Source organism: Anolis sagrei, chromosome 4 (assembly GCF_037176765.1).
Source record: "Anolis sagrei isolate rAnoSag1 chromosome 4, rAnoSag1.mat, whole genome shotgun sequence".
NCBI classification, from domain to species: domain Eukaryota; kingdom Metazoa; phylum Chordata; class Lepidosauria; order Squamata; family Dactyloidae; genus Anolis; species Anolis sagrei.
This window is the reverse complement of record NC_090024.1, coordinates 219,637,527-219,662,990: the sequence shown is the minus strand read 5'-3', so window position 1 is coordinate 219,662,990 and position 25,464 is coordinate 219,637,527. Positions and strand designations below refer to the sequence as shown.

The 25,464-nt window shown below is 39.5% G+C and overlaps 1 protein-coding gene across 3 annotated transcripts in view; it reads left to right on the top strand.

The window, feature by feature from the left end:
- Positions 1-25,464, top strand: part of SULF2 (sulfatase 2) — a 350,055-nt gene that overhangs the window by 314,717 nt on the left and 9,874 nt on the right. For all 3 annotated transcript variants that reach the window (XM_060772158.2, XM_060772159.2, XM_060772157.2), the window contains 4 exons: positions 11,147-11,354; positions 21,040-21,292; positions 22,358-22,454; positions 24,069-24,163. In XM_060772158.2, the coding sequence (XP_060628141.2) occupies positions 11,147-11,354; positions 21,040-21,292; positions 22,358-22,454; positions 24,069-24,163 (653 nt within the window). The remainder of the gene's footprint in view (positions 1-11,146; positions 11,355-21,039; positions 21,293-22,357; positions 22,455-24,068; positions 24,164-25,464) is intronic.

Here is a 25,464-nt window from a genome sequence, read left to right as displayed (position 1 = left end):
CTTCCCAATATTTTTGGCTTCAGCTCTCACATATTTCTAACTACCAACTATTTAGAATGAGGCTGGTGGAGAATAAAGAGAGCTAAATCTTCCTCACTCCCAGTTTAAGGAATCTCTTATAAAGTATTGAATAACTTTTGAATTCTTCCTGAAAGAGTCTGCTTCTTAAAATATCTAATTAAAGATTGAATTGTAAAGTTTCAGGTTCACATAACTCTGGCTGAACCTATTCTTTGAAGCTATACTTTAATTTGCCCTTGAAAAATCCCTGATGTTCGCCATGTATCTTTCTGAGAATTGCCTGCAGCTGTGTGTGGATTTAGACAATTACTTTTCTCACTACAAATTGGTGTTTTACAAGGTCTTGAGCATGTTCTGAGAAGTTTAAAGAGAACATTTTTAAAGTTTAGTGAATAGAATCAAAATTCCTCTTGAGGATAATGGCCTACACTATTTCTTACACTATTTCTAGATCTGCCCTCCTCAAATGCATTATTCACAGCATGGTGGAGATTTGCTTTTTGATGTATGTGTATATATGTATATGTGTTGGAAGACACATAAGAAAGAGACTTGTGACATTAGTGTGTGCATCCTCTACTTTTCCAGGTACAGAAAGTATTATTCTTAGCTGGTAAATATACAATAATGAATGTTCACAGAGAGAAAGAGGTGATAGTATGATAGCTGGGTCCCTGTGCTGCTAACGTAACGCTGATTCCACAATGGCGGCTGTGAATGAGGGAAGGGAACACGTGTCTGACCACATGGTCAAGAGGGGGTGGAGTGAGAGCGGGCAGACTGAGAGATGGAGGGGGACAAAATCGGGGAGATAGTTCATTGTTGTATTAGAAGGAAGGATAGAAAGGGGGGAGAAATACGAGTTGTGTAATCCAGTTTATTGACCACTTTCGGTCAACGGAGCTGGCCATGAGTTTTTGGCAACCACTTTGATTTTGTGCCCAATGCCCTCCAGTTTATGCACAGGCCGGATGTGGCCTGGGAACAACACTGACGCGTTTAATAATATTTTGGGTCAGATTGCTGATTTCTACCCCATTTAAGGTTTTCCCAAACTGTTTCCCAAACTGTTGTTTACCATTTCTCATTAAAGAACTGCTACATTCCTTCAGTGTGATCTGTGTCCCCCCTGTATTAAATTACTGCAGTGGTATCGTCCCATGACTGCGTTCCACAAGCTGAGGTACTTGAAGCACCGTTACGGAATCAGTGTGACGCTAGCAGCTGTCATACTATCACTGAGAAAGAGACATGCACAATATATAGGAGCCTGGGCTGTGGTAGGAGATAAAGATCCATTAAACATGGCTGTTCTTCTCCAACTATATGTGTGTGGAACCTGTCTTTTATTTATTTGTTTGTTTGTTTGTTGTATTTGTATACCACCTTTCTCAGCCCGTAGGCGACTCAAGGCAGTTAACAGGGCCAAATTCAATGTTTGCAATGTCATAAATACTATTAAATACATAACATATAATAAAAATTAAACAAATCAATAAAATATAAATTCATAGTATCTCCTTGTTAAAAACGTTGTCCGGACTCATTGTCTAGTCGTTCCATATTCCTATGTCAGTTACTCTGCAATTTGCAAAAGCTTGTTCAAAACGCCACGTCTTGACTTTTTTCTGGAATGTTAGAAGGGAGGTGGCCAATCTAATATTTATAGGGAGGGCGTTCCACAGCCAAGAGACCACCACTGAGAAGGCCCTGTCTCTCGTCACCACCAAACATACTTGTGACAAAGGCAGTAACAAGAGCAGGGCCTCCCCAGATGATTTAAGGTTCATAAGGGGAGATGTGTTTGGACATGTAAGTTGGGCCAGAACCATTTAGGGCTTTATAGGCTGAAGCCAGCACTTTGAATTGTGCCCGGCAGCAAACTGGCAGCCAGTGGAGCTGGCGCAACAGAGAAGTTGTATGCTCCCTCAGTGCCGCTCCTGTTAGCAATCTGGCTGCCGTTCGTTGAACCATTTGAAGCTTCCGGACAGTCTTCAAAGGCAACTCCATGTAGAGTATGTTGCAATAGTCTATACGAGATGTAACAGCGTGGATTACCATGGCCAAGTCAGACTTCCCAAGGTACGGGCACAGCTGGCGCACAAGTTTTAGCTGTGTAAATGCTCCCCCAAAACCTGGGGTTCCAGGCTCAGCAATGAGTCCAAGAAGTACCACCTACAGTTAGTGACAATTGGAAGCACCTAGCCAATACCCTGCCACATTTCTGCATTGGGACAAAGAAAGGAGAGTCTGGGAAGATCTTTTCATAGCTCTGAGAGACTAAATGCGGCCACATACAGCCTCATCCCCTAGCAACGATGAACCTTGTGTAAAGGTTTGATAGCAGAATGCCACGTTGCACATCCATTTGGGTTTTGCATGAAGGAACTACTGGATGTGTCCTTCTGCTACAACTCAATAGAGGTATAATTGTGTAAATCACCAAGAGTATTCAATCTACAAGGGGGAAATATAAGACAGCTAGCCATGGAATGCAAGAAATAAATTCTGAGATTTCTACTGTTATTATGATAATTAGTAATCGTAACTGGAATATATACCAATGATCTATCACAAGTTTTATAAATGTTCCCTGTGTATAACTCATACTTTAGTGAATATATTCAATTTTAAATTTCCCAAGATGCTCCTGGTAGCCATTGCTGTCAGGGTTCATTGTTTGTTTTTACTAAAGAATAATGCCACCAAATACGACCAAATACACCATTTGAATTTCTGCAATGCTAACAGAACTTAGAGATAGTTAAAATGCTTTAAATATTTTGTTCAGAATGTAATACAATCTCTACATAATCTTGTAGAGGTTATTCTGCAAATTGCCATTAATTACATGGTTGATTAGATCAGTACACTAGGGATGGAATATGAATTTATCAGTTTCTAGACTAGGCTTGAATTTGGTGTTTCTGACCCCTCAAGAAACATAGACCGGAATTAAAATTATATGTCAAAAGTTCCCACAAATTGTGGAAACATTTTTTTTGTTCCCAGTGAGAACGGCAAAGATTTTGAGAATGTTACACACCTTAATAACAGTTCCTAATTAGTTTTGTTATCATGAGAGCAAAATCTAATTTAATTTATATTCCATTCCCATTCATTTGCTCGGTCATGGTGTGAAGCTTTTAAATAATTGAAACTAAAAGCCCTTAAAATGAACATAACTACATATAATGTTGGGTAAGACCAAGCCACTCTTGCTACTCTTCTATACCAACAGACTAGATTTAACTGTGGTAGTTTATATTCCCTTATGTAATAATGACCTTTGATTGAAATTGATGGGAATAACTGAAAAGAAGGGAAAAAATAGACTGCATTTTCATCTTCATAATTGCAGCAATCTCCAAACAAGAAATAAATAGCTTACTCCATTGCTTTATTTCTTCATTTATCAATCTTCTTTGGAAATCAATAGTATCAAGTACATTATTGGGGGGGGGGGGGTCCTAAATACCAGACACCTTTAATTTCATATTGTGGAGACCAAAGTTCGAATCCCCATTTTCCCATGGAAACCACTTGGGTGACCTTGAGCAAGCCACACACACTCAGCCTCAGAAGAAGGCAATGGAAAACCTTCTTTGATCAAATCTGTCCAAGAAAACGGATAGGTTCACCTTAAGGTCACCATAAGTCAGAAACAACTTGAAGGCACACCACAATGATTTAAATCCTCCCATCCCCTCAATTTCCTCTTTAATATGGAAAAGAAAGCATTTAGATTTTGCAAGGACGAGATCTTGAAATACATCTGGAGCTAGATCAGGGCTGGGCAAACTTTGGCCCTCCTGGTGTTTTGGGCACCAGCTCCCACAGTTCCTAACAGCCTGAGCTAGATGTTTGGTAATTATCATGAGTTATCCAATTCTATGTGTGCTTGTGAAAATGGTAAGTAGAAAAGTGTTGGGTACGTAATCCTCCTCCTGATATTTTGTGATGTTAGCCTTCCCATTTGATCTGGAAACTTGTGGCTTTTTCACACAGCTCTATATCCTAGAATATCAAGGTAGAAAATACCACATTATCTGCTTTGAACTGGAATATATGGCAGTGTGGACTCAGATACCCAGTTCAAAGCAGATATTGTGGGATTTTCTGCATTGATGTTATGGGATATAGGGCTATGTGGAAGGACCCTTGGTCTTAGACTCCAGGTGGACAAAAAGGAGCCGTGGGATAGTACTTTGTTTCAAACGCAAATACAGAACTGAGCATTCTGTGTTGTGCAGAATGTATAGTCCTGTCCAGCACAATGGAGAAGGAGAAACTGAATCTACACAATTTAGTGGAGGGAGGGGGTTTAGCTGCCAGAGTGGAAAGGAAGCAACTATTACCATGTTTCTAGAGATAATGAAACAAACCCCCTTGAACAATGTAAATTAACCTCCCACTGGAGAAATCTGAGACATTTAGTCTAAGGGTAATTACATCAGACCTGTCCTTTTGTGTGTTTGTGTATGTTTCTTGGGAAATCGGAAAGAAATGGACAGATTCCTTTTCTGTTCAAAAATGTTATTATATATCATTATTTTGACTAGTCTAAATCCATGGGGAGGAGCTTTTCCACTGCCTCTGTTCAAAAAGCTAGAGTTGCACCTTTTTTTTTTACAATTAGCATTATTGCTTTTCTCATAAGTAATATTTTAGAACTGAGTAAATAATAATTGGTTGCTTGGATTATTGTAATCTCTAGAAGTTATTTCCCTCTGTTCCTTTTCTCAAAAAATAGTGCTCAAGGATTACAACTGTGTAACATCAGGTAACTAAAACACGCAAGTTAGAAAATCATAGAAAATCCTTCCAGAAAGGTCACAGATCTTTCCTCCCAACCAGAGCCCCAAGTAATGAGTTTTGAGTTAGCATCTATAATTGCTGCAGTTGTAAGAAAGCTCCAAAGGGCAATAATGCAAAGCTGCTTGGTGTGGCAGAACGACTTGGAAGGAGGTCAAGACTTTGCAATAGGAATATAGAATCTGGGAATGTGTGTAGGGGATTGTTACGTGAATGTGAAGGGGCCCGTGCTAAGGAAACAAAGTAACATAATTGTGGGGGATAATAAAGAAAGAACACTGCTTCTTTCTAATGTGTTATGAAATAGATGATTTATTGAAACATTGGGTAAACCTAACAGGAATATGCACATTTTTAAATGTGAGTTTTTATGCACAATATGTTGTTTGTTTCTTAGTTGCTGTCAAGTCAGCTTTGACTTAACAGCAACCCTTTGAATGAGAGACGTCCAAAATATTATTAATAGCAGTGTTATTAAAGTTGCTAAAGTTCTGGTGGTGAAAATTTCAGAACTCTAACAAAACATTCAAAGTTTCATTATTTTGTTATTGGTGATTTTTATGACAGAACAAATTAGGAACTGGCATTTATAACAAAATTTTGAACGTTTTGTTAGAGTTCTGAAATTTTTACCACCAAATCTTTAGCAACTCCATAGAATCAAAGCACCAGTGCCCCCTAGTTTTGTAAGTACTTTAGAACCATTTAGAACCATGGATTGCCTATGCCTAGTAGCTACTACTACATCTTCATTATCACAATTATTATTATTTTGCATAATTCAAATGACAGGTGCCATCAGCAGAATAAAAATTAAATGATATTTGAGACCACATTGTTTCCAGATATAAAACATGACAGCACTTATATCAGAAATTACATAAATAATATTTGTCATGAAACAGTTTCATTGAGAATACTAACAATAGTTGCAATTCTCTGCTGGACTCTTAACATTATTTACATGATTGTGCTACATGTGCTGATGTTTAAATCACAGTGTTATTGAGTAGAGGTTCAGAAACTAAGGTGCATTTATGAAAAGCAAAATTGCATATAGCGAATACCATTGACATAAAAAGAAAGCATTAATCTTGAAAGAGAAGTCAAGATGCTGATGTAGGATTTTAGAGATGGCTTCATAATACCAGAATCAAACTAAATACCCTTCTGATCTAGCATTTGGTTCCCAGCTTTTATTGTGTGCATGGTGAGAAACCATAGACTTCTCTAAAATAATAGATGTCCCACAACAGTTTATTGTCTTTTTTGTAACTTATACACAGGCTAAGAGATCACTGTCAGAACAGGATAGAGGGAAAAGTACTATTTCCAATTGGCAAGGGAGTCAGACAAGACTGCATTTTCTCACTGTTATTTTCTCAATCTGTCTGCAAATCATATCATGTGGAAAACTGGATTAGATTCAGAGGAAGGGGGCACAAAATTAGAGGAAGGAACATCAAAATTTTAAGATATGCAAATGACACTATGTGAAGACTTGTAGAGACTACTGAGGAAAATTGGGGACCAAAGTGCAAAAGCAGACTTACAGTTGAATATTAGAAAGACAGAAAAGACCACAGTCAATAAATCAGGAGACAACAACTTGGAAGGGTAGCTTTGAAGGAACTAGATAAAAACCCCTCAAGTGTAAAATTGTTAATTTTTGTATACCTTCAAACTGCTTTCAACTTATGGTGACCATAAAACAAGCCTTTCATCTGGTTTTCTTGCCAAGCATTTCTCAGAAGAGCTATATCCAAGTATAAAGATATGCCTTTAAATACCAAAGCCAGAATCATCCATGCCACATTATGTTCAGTTTCTGTGTATCATTGTGAAGGTTGGACTGTGAAGAAAGCTCGCAAGAAATGAAACCTCCAGCACCACAGTTCTGATGGGATTTTTCTATAGTTTCACTTCTATGGATAGCATGGATGGCCCCCTTCCCAGCAAAATCCACAAATAAATGGGTGCATAGCAGGGTAGCACAGGCCATCATAGGTGCTCCAACTTGCTTAAATGCAGAGGTGCTCTCAGGTGGCTGGTTGCCTGGCAATGGCTCAGGCCCCAGGTGCCGCTCCTGCGGGAAAGATAAAAGGGGGATATTAAAAGCTTCAAGGGCAGCTGAAACTCTAGGAACCAGAGATGGAGCAGCAGGGCTTTTGCAACAGAAGAAGAGGATTCTTTTAATCCAGATTGGACTCCAGGTGGGGAAACTGAGAGAGGGTTGGGTATCTAGCAGCTGGAAAGAGCCCATCATCAATAACCACTCTTCAATCAATAACTGAGGTGAGACCCTTCAGGAAGGAGACCATTTGCTCCAGAGCCATGATGGCTGAATAAGACTTAGGCCAGTGATTCCCAAACTTCGGTCATCTGGGTGTTTTGGACTTTGTCTCCCAGAAATCTCCACCATTTTGCCAATAGAAAGAGATTCTGAAGCTGCTGAATGACTAGAGTTTGGGAATCATGGTTAAGTTAGACGCGAGCACTGCAGACAATGCACACTATTAGATGTCACTAATCTTGTACCACCTCAGAACCTGACTTCAATGGGAATTCTTCTCAGAGGCCACCTCCAGGCCAAGAGCTGGACTGACTGGGTTCTCCTACCTAGATATTAATCAGCTTTCTTTTGCCTTTGTAGTCACAGTAGCTGAAATCCTTGGTCACAGGATCTGAAAATCTAAAGATGATCCCAAGGGATGAGATGTACTGCACTTTAATACCTTGGAACTTCAGGTGCTGTGATCATTGATCTGTCTGAGGCCCCTTCCATGCAGCTGAATAAAATCCCACATTATTTGCTTTGAACTGGGATATATGGCAGTGTGGACTAAGATAACCCAGTTCAAAGCAAATATTGTGAGATTTTGTTCCATGATAGTCTGGGTTGTATGGATTCATAGAAGGACCCTTTGAGGCCAGAGACAGTTCACTATGGATCAGGGACCAAGGACATCAGGAACAATGGTAGGACCAGAACATTGCAGTGACTTACCATCTCAGATGTAGTCAAATAATATTCAGTTGCCCACTTGTAAGGAGAGTTCATATTGTAACTCAAGAAATTTCTGAAAATTGAATAGCCCCCGACAAAGTCCAATTTGTATGGAAGGGGGCTGTGAATATGTGCTTTCCAATTCTCTGTATTATCCTTATCTTGTTGTGAAGCTTTGGAGTTCAGGGCCAGGATCCTGTGTAGCTTGACCTCCTTTAGTATCCTGTTCCACAAGGACCGAGAACAGCAAATCAAACCTGAATCCTTCCTCACTCAGATGACTAAACTAAGCTTATTGTACTGTGGACATACCGTAACATAACATGGCTTATTATAAAATATGATTGAGATTATTTATTTTATATGAAGTATTGATATATTTCCTCCCAGTTCCCAAGGGATCTACCTTCCTGTGGTAGAAGACAGCAGGGGAAAAAGACCAAGTTACAGGAAGACAGCCATGAATTTGCAAGCCCCGAGTAGGCCAGTTACTAATGGTATCTTGAAGAGTTTTGATTCATAGCATCATCATAGGTCAAAGACAATTTGGTGGCAGTTCACAACAAAGTAGTCATTCATATCCTCCCCCTTTGTGAATCTGTCGAATCAATACAGATCCAGTTTGGAGGCCATCACTGCACTTAGTGAAAATGAATTCTGTATGAACCTATGTACTATATGATGATGTGCTTCCTTTTATCCTTCTTGGTTGTGTACGCTTGCAGTTGAGTGATCATTGCAGGTACTGTCTGGGAAGTTAGTCTGAATGGCCCATTGGCTGCATTTATCAGAACATGTGTGTGTGTGAGAGAGAATGCACTGCAACTAGTAGTCTTTTTTAATCAGTAGAGTAAACTGATTGATGTGACCCCTTTTAAGAGCTCCCGCTACCTGGCATTTCCCTTTGCCCTTGTCAAGACCTGATTGACTGCTTCATTCTTAAGTTATGCCCTGCTGGCTGCTGAATGTGTCAGAGAGTGAGTATAGGCCTTTGTGGTGCTGCTAAAACAGCCCATGGTAGCTTTATCGTTGTCTTGTATTCGCGTAAAAGTGTGATACTAACCAACCACATGAAATTAAACCAAACACCGAGTTCTGTTATTCAAATAATAAATAGGAAGAACACTGGGTTCTCAAGTTCTGTCAGAATATAGGAGCTTCTTGAAGAAGAGCTGTAGCTATTTTGCATGTATTAATTGGCAGTTTCCATGCTGCATTTGTTAAGAGACATGTGGTGTGTGTTCTATACCTGTCAGTATTCTTTTTCTGAAAAAATATCAAGCAGGGAAATCTGGGGGAAAGAAGTCTGTTTGCACGTGGAATGAGAAAACAATACCGTTAGAAAGAATTGAGTTCAAGCTTCTTTCTGATTATATTATCAAAGTACTTTCTGGCCACGAGTGCTAACAACTTGCGCCTTTTTAGATAAAAGGAAAGAAAGAAGATGGAAAGCCTGTGGATTTTAATGAAAGCAGAGATTTGGAAGATTATATAGAGTCATTATAGATTAGACAGTCTTGGAAAATAGATGTTAACCATGTCTGTTAGTTGGGATAAACTGAATGGAGTATTCATTGAATACCACGTGCCCGAGAGCAATGGGGGAATATTTCTAGAAGCCTGCCTTCTTTGATTACAGACCCTCCGATTCCCCCAGCTGGGAGTTGTAGATCAAAACTAACTTCCATAAGCTCAGGGAAGCTACTGATTGATTGTTGAAGCACAAAGGATGATGTAATAGATGCCCCTTCCATTTGATCCAGCAGGATGGTTCTTTAGTTCTTATAGAAACTAGATAAGATACAAAGAGTTGCTTAACGTTTTCTGCACATTAACTGTGGCTTTTTCTGCCTCTCCTTTCTTAGTAGTTCTGCTGAAGACCAACTCATAAAGCCCGGGAGACTCGCTAGAGCAGTGTCTAGTTCAGTGCAAGTTGGGAATAGAAATAGTCATCATCCTTTTAGTGTAGAAGCTCTTTGATTGTATGCACCCGGCTCTTTGAATCTTCCCTTAAAGGTTCTGTATGTCATTTGTGAACCTACGAGTCCTTGTGATTTTCAAAGCAGCATGAACACATCCAAATGAATAGTTGTCAGAATCCATTTTGTAAGTTAACTTTCTCGCATTCTGTGTTTTATAAGAAATCTTCTTTTACACACTGCTCATATATAGCAGAGTAATGTTAAAGACACACCTGCATGTGTGTCTTTAACATTACTAGCTGGGTCTCAGGCAAATGTATTACCACATGCAGGTGTGTCTTTAACAGACCCAGTAAGGGACCCATTGCTGATTCCTAGGCTGTGTTGACTCACTCCTTGATCCCTCTTTGCTGCCTTTTCATCTGCTCTCTCTCAGCAAACAAAGAGAAGAATTAAAAGAAGGAACAGTGGTCTCTGCACTCTTTACCTTGCTTCCGCTAAGACAGAGCTTTCCCAACATTTCATGATTGTGACACACTTTTTAGACATGCATCCTTTCACGACATGGTAATTTAGTTTTACTAGAAAACCAGAGATTAAAGCAACCCCTTATAAGAGGTACAGAGACCTACAGGAATTATAGTAATGAAATTAAGAGACAAAACATCTCATTTAAACCTTTCATTTATATATATTTCTAAAATATGCTTTATTGTTTATTTCACATATACCCAGAGATTTCTTGTTATTTTCATGTGACACACTTCAACCAACACACAAACATGTTGCAACACACAGTTTGGAAAGCTCTAATCTAGCTGCTAGCAATCATCTTTTAGTGATTTCTAGATTAGGTTATTGTAATGTCTTACATGAGGTAAAGGTTTCCCCTGATATTAAGTCTAGTTGTGTCACTCTGGGGAGTGGTGCTCATCTCCATTTCTAAGCCAGTGTTTCTTCCTCTGAAACATAGCCTACAGCCGTGGTTCTCAACCTGTGGGTCCCCAGATGTTTTGGCCTTCAACTCCCAGAAATCCTAACAGCTGGTGAATTGGCTGGGATTTCTGGGAGTTGTAGGCCAAAACACCCACAGGTTGAGAACCACTGGCCTACAGCACCTGGCATTCATTGGTGGTCTCTCTTCCATTTACTAGCCAGGGTAGATCCTGAATTATCTTCCAAGATAAAAGAGGATCTGGTGCCTTTGTGTGTTGGGATCCTTTCAGCTTTATAGGTATAAGATATTACCATTTAAGCTTATGGGCTCTGCTGAATTTCCAGGCCCTTGTGAAAAGTGCTATTGATAATATCAGTCACTGTTGAAAACATGAATTTTTTTCATCATTGTGACATTACTTAATTTTCTTCTCTATCTATCCAGAAATGGCAATGTGTGGAAGATCCAAGTGGGAAACTCAAGCTGCACAAATGCAAAGGGATGGCCAGCCTTATGGCTCCTGGCAGCAGTAAAGGTATCTCCAACCTGCTCCCCAAGTACTACAGTAAGAACAGTGAGGACTGCAACTGTGAGGAGAATGAATACAAGCTGAATCCTATGGGACGTCGAAAGAAGCTCTTCTCCAAAAAGAGTAAGCGGACCCTCTAATTCTTTGTGGGGCTTTTTGAGGGGGAGGGGGTTCAGTTAATTAGGATATTGTTTACTTTGATGTATTTATTCAAATAGTTCCTTTTCTTTAAAGTGTTCAAGCTATGTATTAATTCACTGTATTCAGTGTATTTTAAAAATACATTAATTAGTGTCTCAGCACTTTAAAACAACAATTAAAGATAGTACTAGTACAGGGGCTCCCCCAGTTCTGGAGGTTCAGTTTTTACAAATTTCATTAATGTGGTCTTTCTAAGAATCCCTAGGCCCTCCAAATAACTTTATGATAAATTTATAGTTAAAAAATTGACCATAGAGTTCCACTAGATGACCTAGAAATTCCTGGAGATATGTTCTCTTAGTTGTTTTTTTAAAAAAGGGTGAGTTTTATTTGCATTTCCCCCACTTTTGTGTGGTCCTGTGCCCCTAACCCCAGTGAACATGGTGTACTGACTGTAGTAGTCATGCGCTTTCAAATATTTTCTGACTGAAGTGAACCTGCTACAAAGTCTTATTGAAAATACATTCTCAGATAAAGTTTGCTAAGAGAGAGGGACTTGCCCAAGTTCAACCAGCGGCTTTCTGTGGCCAAGTAGGGATTCGAATCCTGGCATCCAACACTCAAACATGAGCTTAGGTTTAGACTATCTGAAAAACTATACCTCCCTTTTTGAGATCCTCAGAAGAAGGCTTTCTCTTGGTGCTGCCATCATCATAGGCTCATTTGATGAAGACGTGGGAAAGAGCCTTCTCAATCACAACCACAGCTACTAACCCCTAGAAGGAAGGGGAGGTTTGTGTAATTGTGTTTTATTGATTTTATGATGATTTAATTTAAAATTGATTGTTTATATTGCCCATTTGCTTCATTTATTATTTCATGTTGTTAGCCGCCTGAGTTCCCACAGGGAAGAGGGAGCAGGCTACAAATAAAGTTTTGATTGATTGATTGATTGATTTAGGGAAGGAATGAAGGAGAGAAGTTAGATCAGTGGATTTCAACCTTTCTAAACCCATGACCCCTTAATACAGTTCCTCATGTTGTGATGACCCCCAACAAGAACATTACTTTTGTTGCTACTTCATAACTGTAATTTTGCTACTGTTATGAATCGTAATGTAAATGTCTAATATGCAAGATGTGTTTTCATTCACTCGATCAAATTTGGCACAAATACCCAATATGCCCAAATTTGAATACTGGTGGGGTTGGGGGGGATTGATTTTGTCATTTGGGATTGTCGTTGCTGGGATTTATAGTTCACCTACAATCAAAAAGCATTCTGAACTCCACCAACAATGGAATTGAGCCAAACTTGGCACACAGAACTCTCATGACCAACAGAAAATACTGGAAGGGTTAGGTGAGTTTTGGAGTTGTAGTTCACCTACATCCAGAGAGCACTGTGGACTCAAACAATGATGGAGCTGGACCAGACTTGGCACGAATACTCAATATGCCCAAATGTGAACACTGGTGGAATTTGGAGGAAATAGACTTGACATTTGGGAGTTGTAGTTGCTGGGATTTATAGTTCAACTACAACCAAAGAGCATTCTGAGCCCCACCAACAATAGAATTGGATCAAACCTTCCACACAGAACCTCCATGACCAACAGAAAATACTGTGTTTTCTGATGGTCTTTGGCAACCCCTCTGACACCCCCTCATGACACCCCCCCCCCCCACAACCTCATAATGATAATGAAGAACCAGCTTGGCATGCCTGAGAGGAGGAAGGAAATGAATGTGCATTCAAAAATAGAGAACATTCTCCTATCCCTTCTTCTTGGAGCTATCATATCTGAACTGCCTTCATCCCTTTGTTCTCTTTTTATTATTCAACAATAACACACACCCAAATACAACTTTTATATGTTACCTGCTGGCCAGACAGGAACAAAGAGGTGAAGAAGGTTGCTTGCTTTATGTATCTATGGTTAGTTTACAATTGGGCTTCATTGGATAGGGCTGATAAATGGTTCAGATGGAAAGGTGGATCAAAAGAGAACAAGTGAACGCAACTGCTCTTCTGTTTTAGGAGCCTCAAATGCCCCTGGTTTAGCACTTGAGCAGCTCTCGGGGATTGTTGCTGCTTCATTTATTCTTAATCAGGGTGTGTGTACTTGCTGTTCCCAAAGCAGCCTGCCTGTAACGTTTTTCCCTGCTTACTGGAGTTCTCTCCAAAGGAGGCTGACTTTCTTTGGCAAAGCCTGGGTGCTTTTTGACACGGCCTATTCCACAGGCTCTGTTTTTAAACTTTAGTCAGGTTAATATCTATAGTTGAAGTGCATGGTCTAATTATAGATTAAAAGAGCCAAACAGCAGCCCAGAATTATTATTCATCTGTAAAGTTTCTTTCGTCTCGCTCCACAAATGCAGAGCCTTAATTATTTAGCACATTAGGCTTTCTCAGTAATGACCTGGCACAAGCTTCAAACAGGGAGTTTAAATTGATTTTCTTCCTTTGTATTTGCCTTGCAAGCTGATTAGTAACTACTAAGCTAATTTTTAGGTGAATCAAATTATTGGTTCTCAGGTGAAATCATCAGCTACACTTGTTGCCACTTAAAATATGTGGCACAAAAAATAAATGAAAATTAGAAAGCAAGCAGTTGTGTGAACTTGCTAGAAATGCCTGGAAAATCAAAGGTCACTTACTATGACAAGTTTTTAAAAAGTTATATTTCAGTGGAGAGGTTATAACACCACTTAAGGAACTTAAAAGCGATCAAGTTCTCAGTAAATAACTTATTAGCACTTTTCCAAATGTCTATAACACCCCAGTAAATAGGTGACATAATTATTTTCAGATGTCAGGAACCTGAGGCCTTTCTGAAGGATCTTTTATTCATGCAGCAAATGAACAGTAGTTGACTCATTTGTTGTACGTGGTCCAGATGTTTTTCCTCAAGGTGCTGGGAATGCTTTTCTTATCATGTTTTCCCAGCACTCACATCTTTATATTGTACTTCAAGGCACCAGGAAGTTCTCAGCAATCCCTCTTTTGGCCTGTCAGTCATTGTGGAGCATTTGTGCTCCTTATTTTGACTAATTTTATGAGGTTTACTTTTGAACTTTTATGTGGTATAGATTTTTAGTGGTCTCTTCTTTAATTCCCATGACCAGGAAATGGGCTGGATATAAGTAAAACAAAATTATGGCTGGATCATCATTATCTAATTATGGTGATGGAGATTTGTCATTGGAGTTATGATTGACAATGTTTTGTCATAATCATCAGCCCAGTTTCCAGAGCCTTGGAAGTCCTTCTCCTGGGGCAATACTGGGTGATAGGTTTGTGGGTCAGATTTGGTCATTTAGTGGTCCTCAACATGTGGGTTTCCAGATGTTTTGGACTTCCACTCCCAGAAATCCTAAGAGCTGGTAAACTGGCTGAGATTTCTGGGAGTTGTAGGCCAAAACAACTGGGGACCCACAGGCTGAGAACCACTGGGGTATATGTAAATCCCCTGCAGTTAGAATATCAGGAAGCCAACCAACAACAAAAATATTCCTACCCTATCAAAGGAATAGAAATTAGAATTAGTTATCTGTTCTGCATGCCGAGAGCAGAGGGATTGTCTCATAGAACATCTTCTGATGTTTCATGCTGGTCCTCAAATTGCTTTCTCCAACTACATCTTAATCTACATCTCTTTCTCTGGAGGCTTTTAAGCAGAGGCTGGATAGCTATCTGTTGGGGGTGCTTTGATTGTGTGTTCCTGCATGGCAAGGGTTGGACTGGATGGCCCTTGCAGTCTCTTCCAACTCTATGATTCTAGGAATGTGAAAACTTCTCACAAAATCATTCATTCTAGAAAATACAGACTTTTCCAACAAGCCAATGCAGGTTGTCTAGTGAAGCCAAAACAGCCTGTTGATAAATTGTTGAGTCTTATAATTTTTCTCTCTCAAGGAACACTTTTTTCTATTGAAGTTTCTGGAATTTATTAACATCTACTAGTTTTTCCCTATGTGACATGTAGTGCATGAGCAGCTTTAATTGCTGTGTCTTAGTGCTATTGAATTACAGGAGTTGTAGTCTTAGAAGATCTTGAGCCTTCTCTGCCAAAGAATGTTGGTTCCTTTCCAAACTACAGCTCCCAGGATTGCATAGCATAGCAGGTAAAGTGGTATCAAACTGCACTAATTCTGCACTGTAGAAGCACCCTGAGGTAGCTTAAATCAAATTGACAAGCGGTCTATGCATACAATGTGTAATCACAAATCCATCTACCTCTTCCAACATTTCTTGACTTAGTAGAAATAAATGTATGCCTAGGAAAAAAATATTTGAGGATACATCATAATAATTCCAGACACTCTTTTATATCTGAGAAAACTATGATTTAACTGCAGTTTCAGGTAGAAGTAGTAATCAGGTGTGAATAATGAGTGCTTAAAGAACAGTTAGTCGCAACCTGAATGCTGAGCACCCTTGTGCCAGATGCAAAGTTTATGGCTTTCTTAGAAAACATTGCCTCATTTTTCACAGCATTTACTGTCATTATTCCAGGTGTTTCACTGAAGTCTCATTGCACACCACAGGAACAGCAGGTCCCTTCCCTACTTGGGTACTCAACATCTGACTTGTAATGAAGTCAGTATTTCCTTGTTTAGAAATTTATGTATGTTGCCTTTTGGTCCTGAAAATCCCTCACCTTGGGAGAGATATACTTTTTAAGGAGTTATTTTTGCTTTAGTTATTTATTTATACTAAAATTTATATGCTGTCAGGTACATAAAGGTTTTCATAAAAGCTTCAAGCTGGAAATAGTCAGTGGCAGCAGCATTTCTTTCCTTCTTTCCTTCCCATTTTGTCCCTATTCTTCAATAAACATTTGAAGAGAAGTAGCTCTATGAGGGTACATTTCCTGGTGCTTTTTCTCATTTAATGTTTGTCCATATTTTATCAGCACAGGTTAAATAAGTAAATACAACATACACATTGGCCTCAATAAAAGGATATAGATTCCTTAGAGAAATACTCTGTTTGTTTCTTCTAATGATTTGAGTATAACTCCTTGGAATTTCCTCTCGGTGTTGAAAAGGAAGGGAGTTCCCTTGTGTTAGTCAAATATCCCATGAGTCAAAAAATTATTTTCTCCCTGAGCTATGATTCACCTGGCTAAGCCTCAGGTGGAAGCCTTTAGTCCCAGGTGGGTGAAAAACTCAACTTGAATCATCAGCTCAAACTTCTGGAATCGGTATGTAATGATGATTCAGTGTGAGGAAGGGGACTTGGAGCAATTATGATAAATATTAAAAATACAAATTTATAGAATTCTCATTAGGTGATGTAGGAACTTGCTGTGCATTATCTAAATAAGCTTGCTGGTGTCTTTTAAAAAAAATATAAGTCCAACTGAGAAATAATAGATCTATCTAAGGAGGATGAAAATAAATATTATAAAATATACAGTATGCCACCACTGAAAATTTACTTCAAAGCATCTGTCTTTCCTTTATATCTATTGCAGCCCATCCTAACCTTTTGGTTTCCAGCATATTAAGGCACATCTACACTGTAGAATTAATGCAGTTTGACAGCACTTTAACTGCCATGGCTCATTGTTATCAAATTGTAGGACTTGTAATTTAATAAGGCACCAGCACTCTTTGGAAGATAAGGCTAAAGATCTTGTAAAATTACAGTTCCCATGAATCCATACAATTGAGCCATAGCAGTGAAAAGTGGTATCAACCTAATAATTCAACATACAATGTAGATCAGACATGGGCAAACTTTTTTGCCTTGGGGCTGCATTGTGGGCATGACCAAGAGGGCCTGGCCAGGAGAGAGGACAGCCAGGCACACAGGAGGGAGTGGGCCTATGAGAGGGTAGGGCCGGTAGGGAGGTGGGACAGGGCCTGCATCATCCTCAGGTTGTCCTCCTGGCATATGCATGGGGCTGCTCACCCCATCCTTATGCTGGGAGGAAAACGAGACATGCGGCGACTGCCCCGATTCTCTCCCCTGATCTTCAGGCCATCCTCTTGGCATTATACCAGGAGGAGGACAAAATAGATGACAGCTGAGAGAGCTCCCGAGCGCTCTCAACCACTGCATGCCTTCCTTTGGGCCATCTTCTTGGCATAAGGATGAGACGGCTCACCCCATCTTTGTGCTGGAAAAAGGGCAAGACTGACTGAAAACACTCCAGAGGGCTCTTAGCTGCTGCATGCCTTCCTCCTCCATCCTTTCTTCATAAAGATCTGGCAGGCCACTTTGTCCTTATGTTGAGAGGACAGGAAAAATGAGGAGGACCTGAGTGAGGTAAGCGCCCAGGGGGCCACATCCAGCCCCTGGCCCTTAGTTTGCCAAAGCCTGGTGTAGATGCATCATTTGACAACACTACTGTGATTTCTTAGCCATGTTGTCTAAGGGTGATGGGAGCTAGGTTGTTCTAGATTTTGGGAAAATGATATTATGTAATTTTACTTATCTTGTGATGTCATTATACTATATTTTTTCTTAGCACTGCCAACCAGCCAAGTATTTGGAAAGACTTTGTATTTTCCTAGAGGTCAGACCTCCCTGTCCCCACATCAATAAATACCCAATACACATGTGACTCTAATAACATTAAATAGCAGAATTTCCAGGGCTGATTGCATGATATTTATGAAAGTTTTACATTTCTGAGTCCCAGCACCTTCCTTAGAAACTAAGCCCTGACCTCTGAACACACAGAGAATTCCATACCCATGTGATCCTTTACAAAGAAAGAGATTTTCTTAAGAAGTTTTCCCCCCCAGAAAGGCTAATTTCATAAGAATCGTTGTGTAACATGCCTCTGTACCCATAGATTCACAGAAATGTAGTTGGAAGAGGCCACAAGGGCATTGAGAACATTCAGTTTAATTAAAATTCATACCTCTAGTAGTGTTTACGTAGCTTCCAATCTAGAATTGTGACCTCTTTGATTAAATTGAATGAAACCATTTGTCTTCGCAGTGTCCAAAGATTAGGATTGTGTGTTCATTTGGACATCCAGTTGTTACTTTGGAAACTTCTTAGGAAAGTTTTTTAATGAGGAGTGAAGACAAAGTGAAAACAATTAGCCATCCAAGAGATTACAAGGAGGATTTGGTGTATTAGCCTCCCACCTGTCCTACTTGAGGGTTTTTCCCTGAGTTAATAAAGCTGCAGTAAGATTTGTAATTTGTAGTCTGAACTAGTTTTTGTAATCTGGGCAAGGCCTTTTAAATGGATGAAGAATATTGAATTGTGACCAGAATTTATTTATTTATTTAAAACTTTTGTATCCCGATCTTCTCTACTTCCGTAGAGGGATTCAGACCGGCTAACAGCAAGGACTCAATGCTAACAATACACTCTAAAACATCATACAGCAACAATGAGATTAAAACATATAAAATAAATACATATAAGCCAATTCACCAAGATAAAATCATGTCCAACTCAGTCCGCATATGTGGTCGATAACTTTGGTTAATTGCCGGCCTTGGCCATTATTCTGGGAATGCCTTGTTCCAAAGCCAGGATTTCACTAGCTTCCTGAAGGTCAGGAAGGAGGGGGCAGATCTGATCTCATTCGGGAGGGAGTTTCATAGCTGGGGGGGCCACCACCGAAAAGGCCCTGTCTCTCGTCCCCAGCCTTGATAGTTCATAGGGGAGAATATGTTCATACAGGCAAACTGGGCCGTAACCATATTAAAACCAGCACTTTGAATTGTGCTCAGAAGCTAATTTGCAGCCAGTGGAGCCGGCACAACAAAGGAGTTGTGCATTCCCTGTAGCCCACTCCCTGTAGCCCACTCCCGTGAACCTGGCTGCCGGACGTTGGACTAATTGCAGCTTCCGGGCAGTCTTCAGGGGCAACCCCACATAGAGAATGTTGCAGTAGTCTATAATACTCCCAGAATTCCACAGCCAACATGCCCATGTTATAGATTTCTGGGGCTGTTGTCCAAAAAAGTAATGTTTTCAAGCTCTGACATTTCTGTCCTTGAAACCAAGAGGGTTTGATGACAGGAAATGTCTTGACTGGCAGGAGAGAATTGAAATGGCAAGAAGACATTTAGAGAGGATAAAAAGGAGCAGATATTCTTAACTCAGATATCCTCTCTCTGTAGGAAAGGTTGAGGATTTAATCTCCAAGGAAATCAAAATCAAAGATGACCAATAACTTGCATGGAGGCGTTTTGTAGGATTATTTGGGACCTTTTTGAATTTGGTGTTAGGCATGATTCTTGCATTTTCCTTTTAGCATCGTGAGCTTGTGCTGCCATCTAGTGAATACAAGAAAATCATTACAACAAAATGAAACATCATAAAACACAGTGTGTGCAAAACAAACCTGTACATACATACTCACACAAATTATGCTACTGTCGCTGCTACTGTGTATTATTCATTTGCTTGCTTAAGAGCTTTTTAGCTTGCTGTATATAACAAAATTTTCTCCAGACAATTTACACCCACACAAAAATGAGCATCACTCTACTGTTTTATATTATGTATAATTTGCACCGCCTTTACAAACCTCATTGCCATCTTTATTTTGTTTTCTCATTACAAGCTATTAAAGGTTTAGTATCCCCACTGTACTAGTGAGAAACTGAAGCAGAATAATATGCTCAAGTCTGCAGAATGACTCAATGACAAAAGTGGGATTTCCAAATTCCATCTATTGCCACCCTCAGCTGTGTAATTCTACAGTTCTGTACCATGTCTAATCAAAATAGGAGAGATACATTGAGTAGTCCATTAGTCTCCACTAACTCTAGAAGGAATTTGATCTGGCTGTTTACAGCAGTAGGTCGATGTAATGATTTGGATGTTGGACATGGAACCTCATCAGACCTCATACTTGTCCTATGGCACTTGGACCTCTTTCAGGCATGGAGCCCACCAGATCCATCATATGATGTTGGTCTACTTCCAGCAGGGCTCCATGTCTGAAGTGAGGTCCAAGTGTTGCAAGAGGCAGAGCCAGCAACATGGGAGGCTTCCCGTGTTGGATAGACAACAACGGGGGAAAGATGGGTGGCAATGCTCCCCCCACCCCCCCGGATGAGATGAAGTTCCGCAATCCATGGCAAATCCTCCAACTATCACCCGGATAGGTGACCTCAATGTGATGAGATTCTAGGACTCTGGGAGACTACAGTCTGAACATTCATTTGTCTATGGACACCCACTGGGCAATCCTGGGCAGCACACATTCTCTTAGCTACAGCGGAAGGCAATGGCTCCTTTGAATAAATTGTGCCAAGAAAATCTCAGGATAGGGTTGTCAACAGTCAGAGTCAACTTGAAGGCACAGACCAACACAACCAATTGTTATTGTAGATTTGTTGAGAACTTTACTCATAGGAAGCAAACTGTTTTCAAATATGGTAAGGGGCAAGAGATTTCCCCCTGAATATTGTCTCATTTGCTTTTGTTTGTGGATCCGTGAGCATACTTGTGGGCATATGCCCTATAGCTTTGTATACTTTCTTACTGGTGCTGATTTTACATTAAAGCTACATTGGTAAAGACTGGTTTCGTGCCTTCAGAGCAAGAGGCTTTTCTGAAGAATTGAGCTGTCCCTGTCAATAAAGGTGCCCATCTTTGACCTAGCCTACTTCTCATTTAAAGCATTATATCGACCACTTCCTGTGTGTCAATCTTGTATTTGTATTCTTCTTACAGAATATAAAGCAAGCTATATTCGGAGTCGCTCAATTCGTTCAGTGTCTGTGGAGCTTGATGGAGAAGTCTTTAACTTAGATTTAGAGGATGGCTACCAGCCTGTATTACCCAGGAATATCACAAATAAATTCAAATATGATAAAGGTGCTGAAGGAGATGATGATGACGACGAGGACAAGGATGCTCTGGAATACAGTGGTACCGACAGCATTCCAGAGAATGCAGTTCCTAACTTAATAAAAGTAACTCACAGGTAGGTTTTCATGAAACTTAGTTAAGGTGGGTAGTAATTACTGTGGTGATGATGAAGCTGGTTATGATTAATATCAAAAGAAGGCACTGCATTATAATTTAACAAAGGTTACAATCCTTTTTGTTACATATGCTGGCATCACCTCAGTTGTATATCAGTAGGTGTACTTTTGGAGGCATTGTTGAAAATGCTCCTGTTTTCAAAGTGGAGGAAAGAAATACAGAAAATAGTATGAAATGTCAACTATGGCATTTCACAGGGTTTAAAATAACATGGGCAATAATTGATGTGGCCTTTAAAACCTGTTGTCTCATATGTTAAGGCCCACCAGAGAAATAGACAGATTAAGAACTATTTGTTACAGTAATAGACTAGTTTTGCAAAAAGTAATAATAGTAAATAACCAAAATATTATATACAGAGGCAAATCCATTAATTTATAGGTAAGAGGCGAAAGAGTTATATGATCAGAAGAGAAACCCTTTTAAAAAACAGTATCTTGTGTTTTTGCTTTTTAATACACTTCTACATTTTAGCTTTTAGCCTGGATTTTAATGTAATATGCTTTTATCAGACTGTACCCCACTCTCCTTATGCTGGTCTATGACCATAATAAAGAAAGATTTGAGATTTATGGGTAAAACAAAATAAAAACATAAAGTAAGTCTGGTTTTCAGTAGTCTATTGTCCTTACCACCACATAAATAAGTTTGCAATCAATTCAGTGACAGGAAAGCCATGCCAGATAACAGTAAAATATATAAAATTGGCTTTCTTTGCCAGGAAATGCAGAAAGGACAGCTAGGAGTATTGCATTCCAGTCTGGTATTATGGTGGAATTTATTTTAAAAAGCAACAATACTCAAGAGTTTTGGCGTCCTCGACCCAGTATAGACAATGAACCTTTGTGACAAAATGCCTGCTAGAATAGGGACCCTTTACTTACTGCCATATAATTAATATCACTCTGCTTTCTGTACTAAAATGCATGTGTTGGTGAAAGCATCATTTTGCAGTACTTGCTCTGCTGGTCCACCTCTGCTGACCTCTTTCTTTTTTGCACAGGTGCTACATCTTAGAGAATGACACCGTTCAGTGTGATACAGATCTGTACAAATCACTGCAAGCTTGGAAGGACCATAAACTTCATATAGATCATGAGGTTAGTTATTCTGACATCTACTCATAGATAGATGAATCTACAGGAAATAGTCTTCATCCCCAAATGTAAGAATGCCTTGAATGTTGGAGATACAGCCGCAAGTATTATATATTCTTATTTTATACACCTCACCTTTTTCTGTCAATAAAGGGAAATTACTGTATACATTTTTGGACACTGGATCCTGCTGGTTTCAGCGGCTCTAGTCTACCCAGTATATGGTATATCAGTCAGTCAGTAGGACATTATTAAAAGCTCAAAATCTTCTCTTAGTCTTCCAGAAGTTTTTTTTTTCCACATTAGGAGCCACTTGGGAAACTGCAAGTCACTTCTGGTGTGAGAAAATTAGCCATCTGCAAGGATGTTGCCTAGGGGATGCCCGGGTGTTTTTTTGATGTTTTACCATCCTTGTGGGAGGCTTCCCTCATGTCCCTCCATGGGGAGCTGGAGCTGACAGAGAGAGCTCATCCACACTCTCCTCAGCTTTAAACCTGTGACCTGTCGATCTTCAGACTTGCCAACACAAGGGTTTAAATCAAATAAAGACTGGATCATTTTGACTCAGGTGTGATTCCTCACAGGCCTGAGATGACAGTCTTTTTTTTTTTTTTTTGCAATGTGATACTTTTTAATTAGAGGCCCCATAGTTCAGGCAGAACCTTATATCCCCAAGTTTTACCATATATGGGTTTTGTGATTGTGAAGCAAGACCCAAAGCACTCATCTCATTATATCTGAGACATGGATTTAGTGACAAGAGATTAAAATGTGGTGACCTGTGACTTTAAAAAGAGAGAGGAACGTAGCAGTCTATAATGTCGTTTCCTCATTCATTCCTTGATTTTCAGCAACTATAAACAGCAAGTATGAGTTTCTCGGATTTTGTCAAACCTTGCTCAGGACAATGCAAGAAGGCTTGCCTTCTTGCATCGTCTGAGATTGCAATGGGTTCTTGACAATACTGGAAATATAGCTCTTTCATCCATCTTCCAAGATAGCAATAAGATATCTTTCTTTTGTCAATCATTACACTTTTAGGTAGAAGCTGCTGTTGCATCTTCTGTGGTTCCAAACTTCTACCCCTTTACAGACCAACAAGCAGCATTTGATGCAAAAGCTTAGCTTAGCTCCTGTTAAAAATAAGTTAAAGTGCAAGAAGATATTTAAGAAATATCAACAAAACATTATTATATAATACTTTTAAATTGTCGTGGTTATTTATATCTGAAGGAATGCATAATTTTCTGATTGATGAGTTAGTTATTTGTAAACTGCCAGTGTCCTGATAAGAGAGGGATTAAAAATTATGTCAGTCCAGTTTTGTCCTACAGGCAGGCACTTGGGATTATAATCTAGGAAAGTGGAGTAGAAAATTGTTACTTACCTCATCTACAAATCCCAGGATTTCACAAAATGCAACCAAGGCAGTTATAGTGCTATGAAACTTACACATCTGTGTAGATAGCCTTTAGCTTGGGGGCGGGGGTAAGTGTGTGGAGTTAAAAGAGGGATTTAATGAGTATCAATGGGCAGATTGGAGGGTAGAAACCCAACCAGTTCATCTTTCAACTCCCCCTACATGGGTATGTCAGTAGTTTTTGTTGTTTTTGTTAGATTGAAACTCTACAAAATAAAATTAAAAACCTGAGGGAGGTAAGAGGTCATTTAAAGAAGAAGCGACCAGAAGAATGTGATTGTAACAAAATAAGGTAAGCCCTGCATCTACATTTGAGTTTGTAGTTTAAGAGTGTGGTGGCGGAGGGGGGCACATTGTAACACCATAAAAGATTCAAATGCAAAATGATGTCTCTTCCCACTTAACCAAAAGTTTCCATCATTGCTGTGCCCTTTGCAACACTCACAACATGACTGGTGCCAGTGACTAAATTATCGACTTCTTGAGTGCTGGATTTAATAGGTGACTGGTTTCCTATCTTTTAACTGGAACATTGTTTGTATTTTGAAGTAAAAATGCAATTCATATCAAAATGCATACAGGTTAACTTTTTTAAAGTATCTCTTCAATCATACTCCCTAATAGTTGTTTAAATTTCCTGAAATCCTTACGAATTTCATACAGGATGAGAGGGAAAAGTTATTGCTAACTTTATCTGGCTCTAAAGAACAATACATTTTAGGAGATTTATTGCAGCATTTGTTATCTTCTCATACATTCCAATGAAATGACTTCCTATGATTTATGAAAACAAATTGTTGTGAGGAGAGCAATGCTATGTCCATGCCAAATCTCTTCTAAAGTACAAGTAATATTACAGTAAAGCAGAAACCCAGTGTTTGCTTCCTGTGAATAGATTTGATTTAGAATTAATGGCCAAATTCATCAGCTTGAGGGGTCAGGATCTCCCCGGTCAATTTGTTTAGAGCACCACAGCCTATGGTGACTTAATTACCCCGCCTTGGTACTTTGGCCACAATCCAGCTTTCCCTCCAAGGCCTGGCTTTAAACAGTGCATAAGTTATTTATTTGTGCTTTCTTGCTGGAAACCATCTCTCTCATCAAGAAACAGGAGATCACTGTATTGGTGTTCAAAAGGAGAGCATGAAGGTCTTTGACCTTAGTAATCTTTTGTCACTAAAAGTAGGTGGATCTTAGTAATGATGTGGAGGATTCTCTGGACTTCACTTTCCTAGTTAGGACATCTGCTGCCAATCTGTTTTTAGTTATTTAGGCCCATGGCTGAAATCCTACAAAAAGTAATATTGACCAAAATATTTGTTTATTTATATTCCACCCTTCTCACCCTGCAGGGGTCTCAGGGCAGATTACAATGCACAGATACTGTACATGTATCTAAAGTACAGTTAATGCCATAGACATACAAAATATATAGACAGACACAGAAGCAATTTAACATTCAAGCTTTCTGGTTTCATGAGGGTATGCTCGATTCCGGCTACAGGGGGAGCTGCTGCTTCACCATCCACTTGTGACATTGAGTCCTTGATGGAGTACTTCCTCATTCTTACACACACTGCTGGAAAGTTTTAT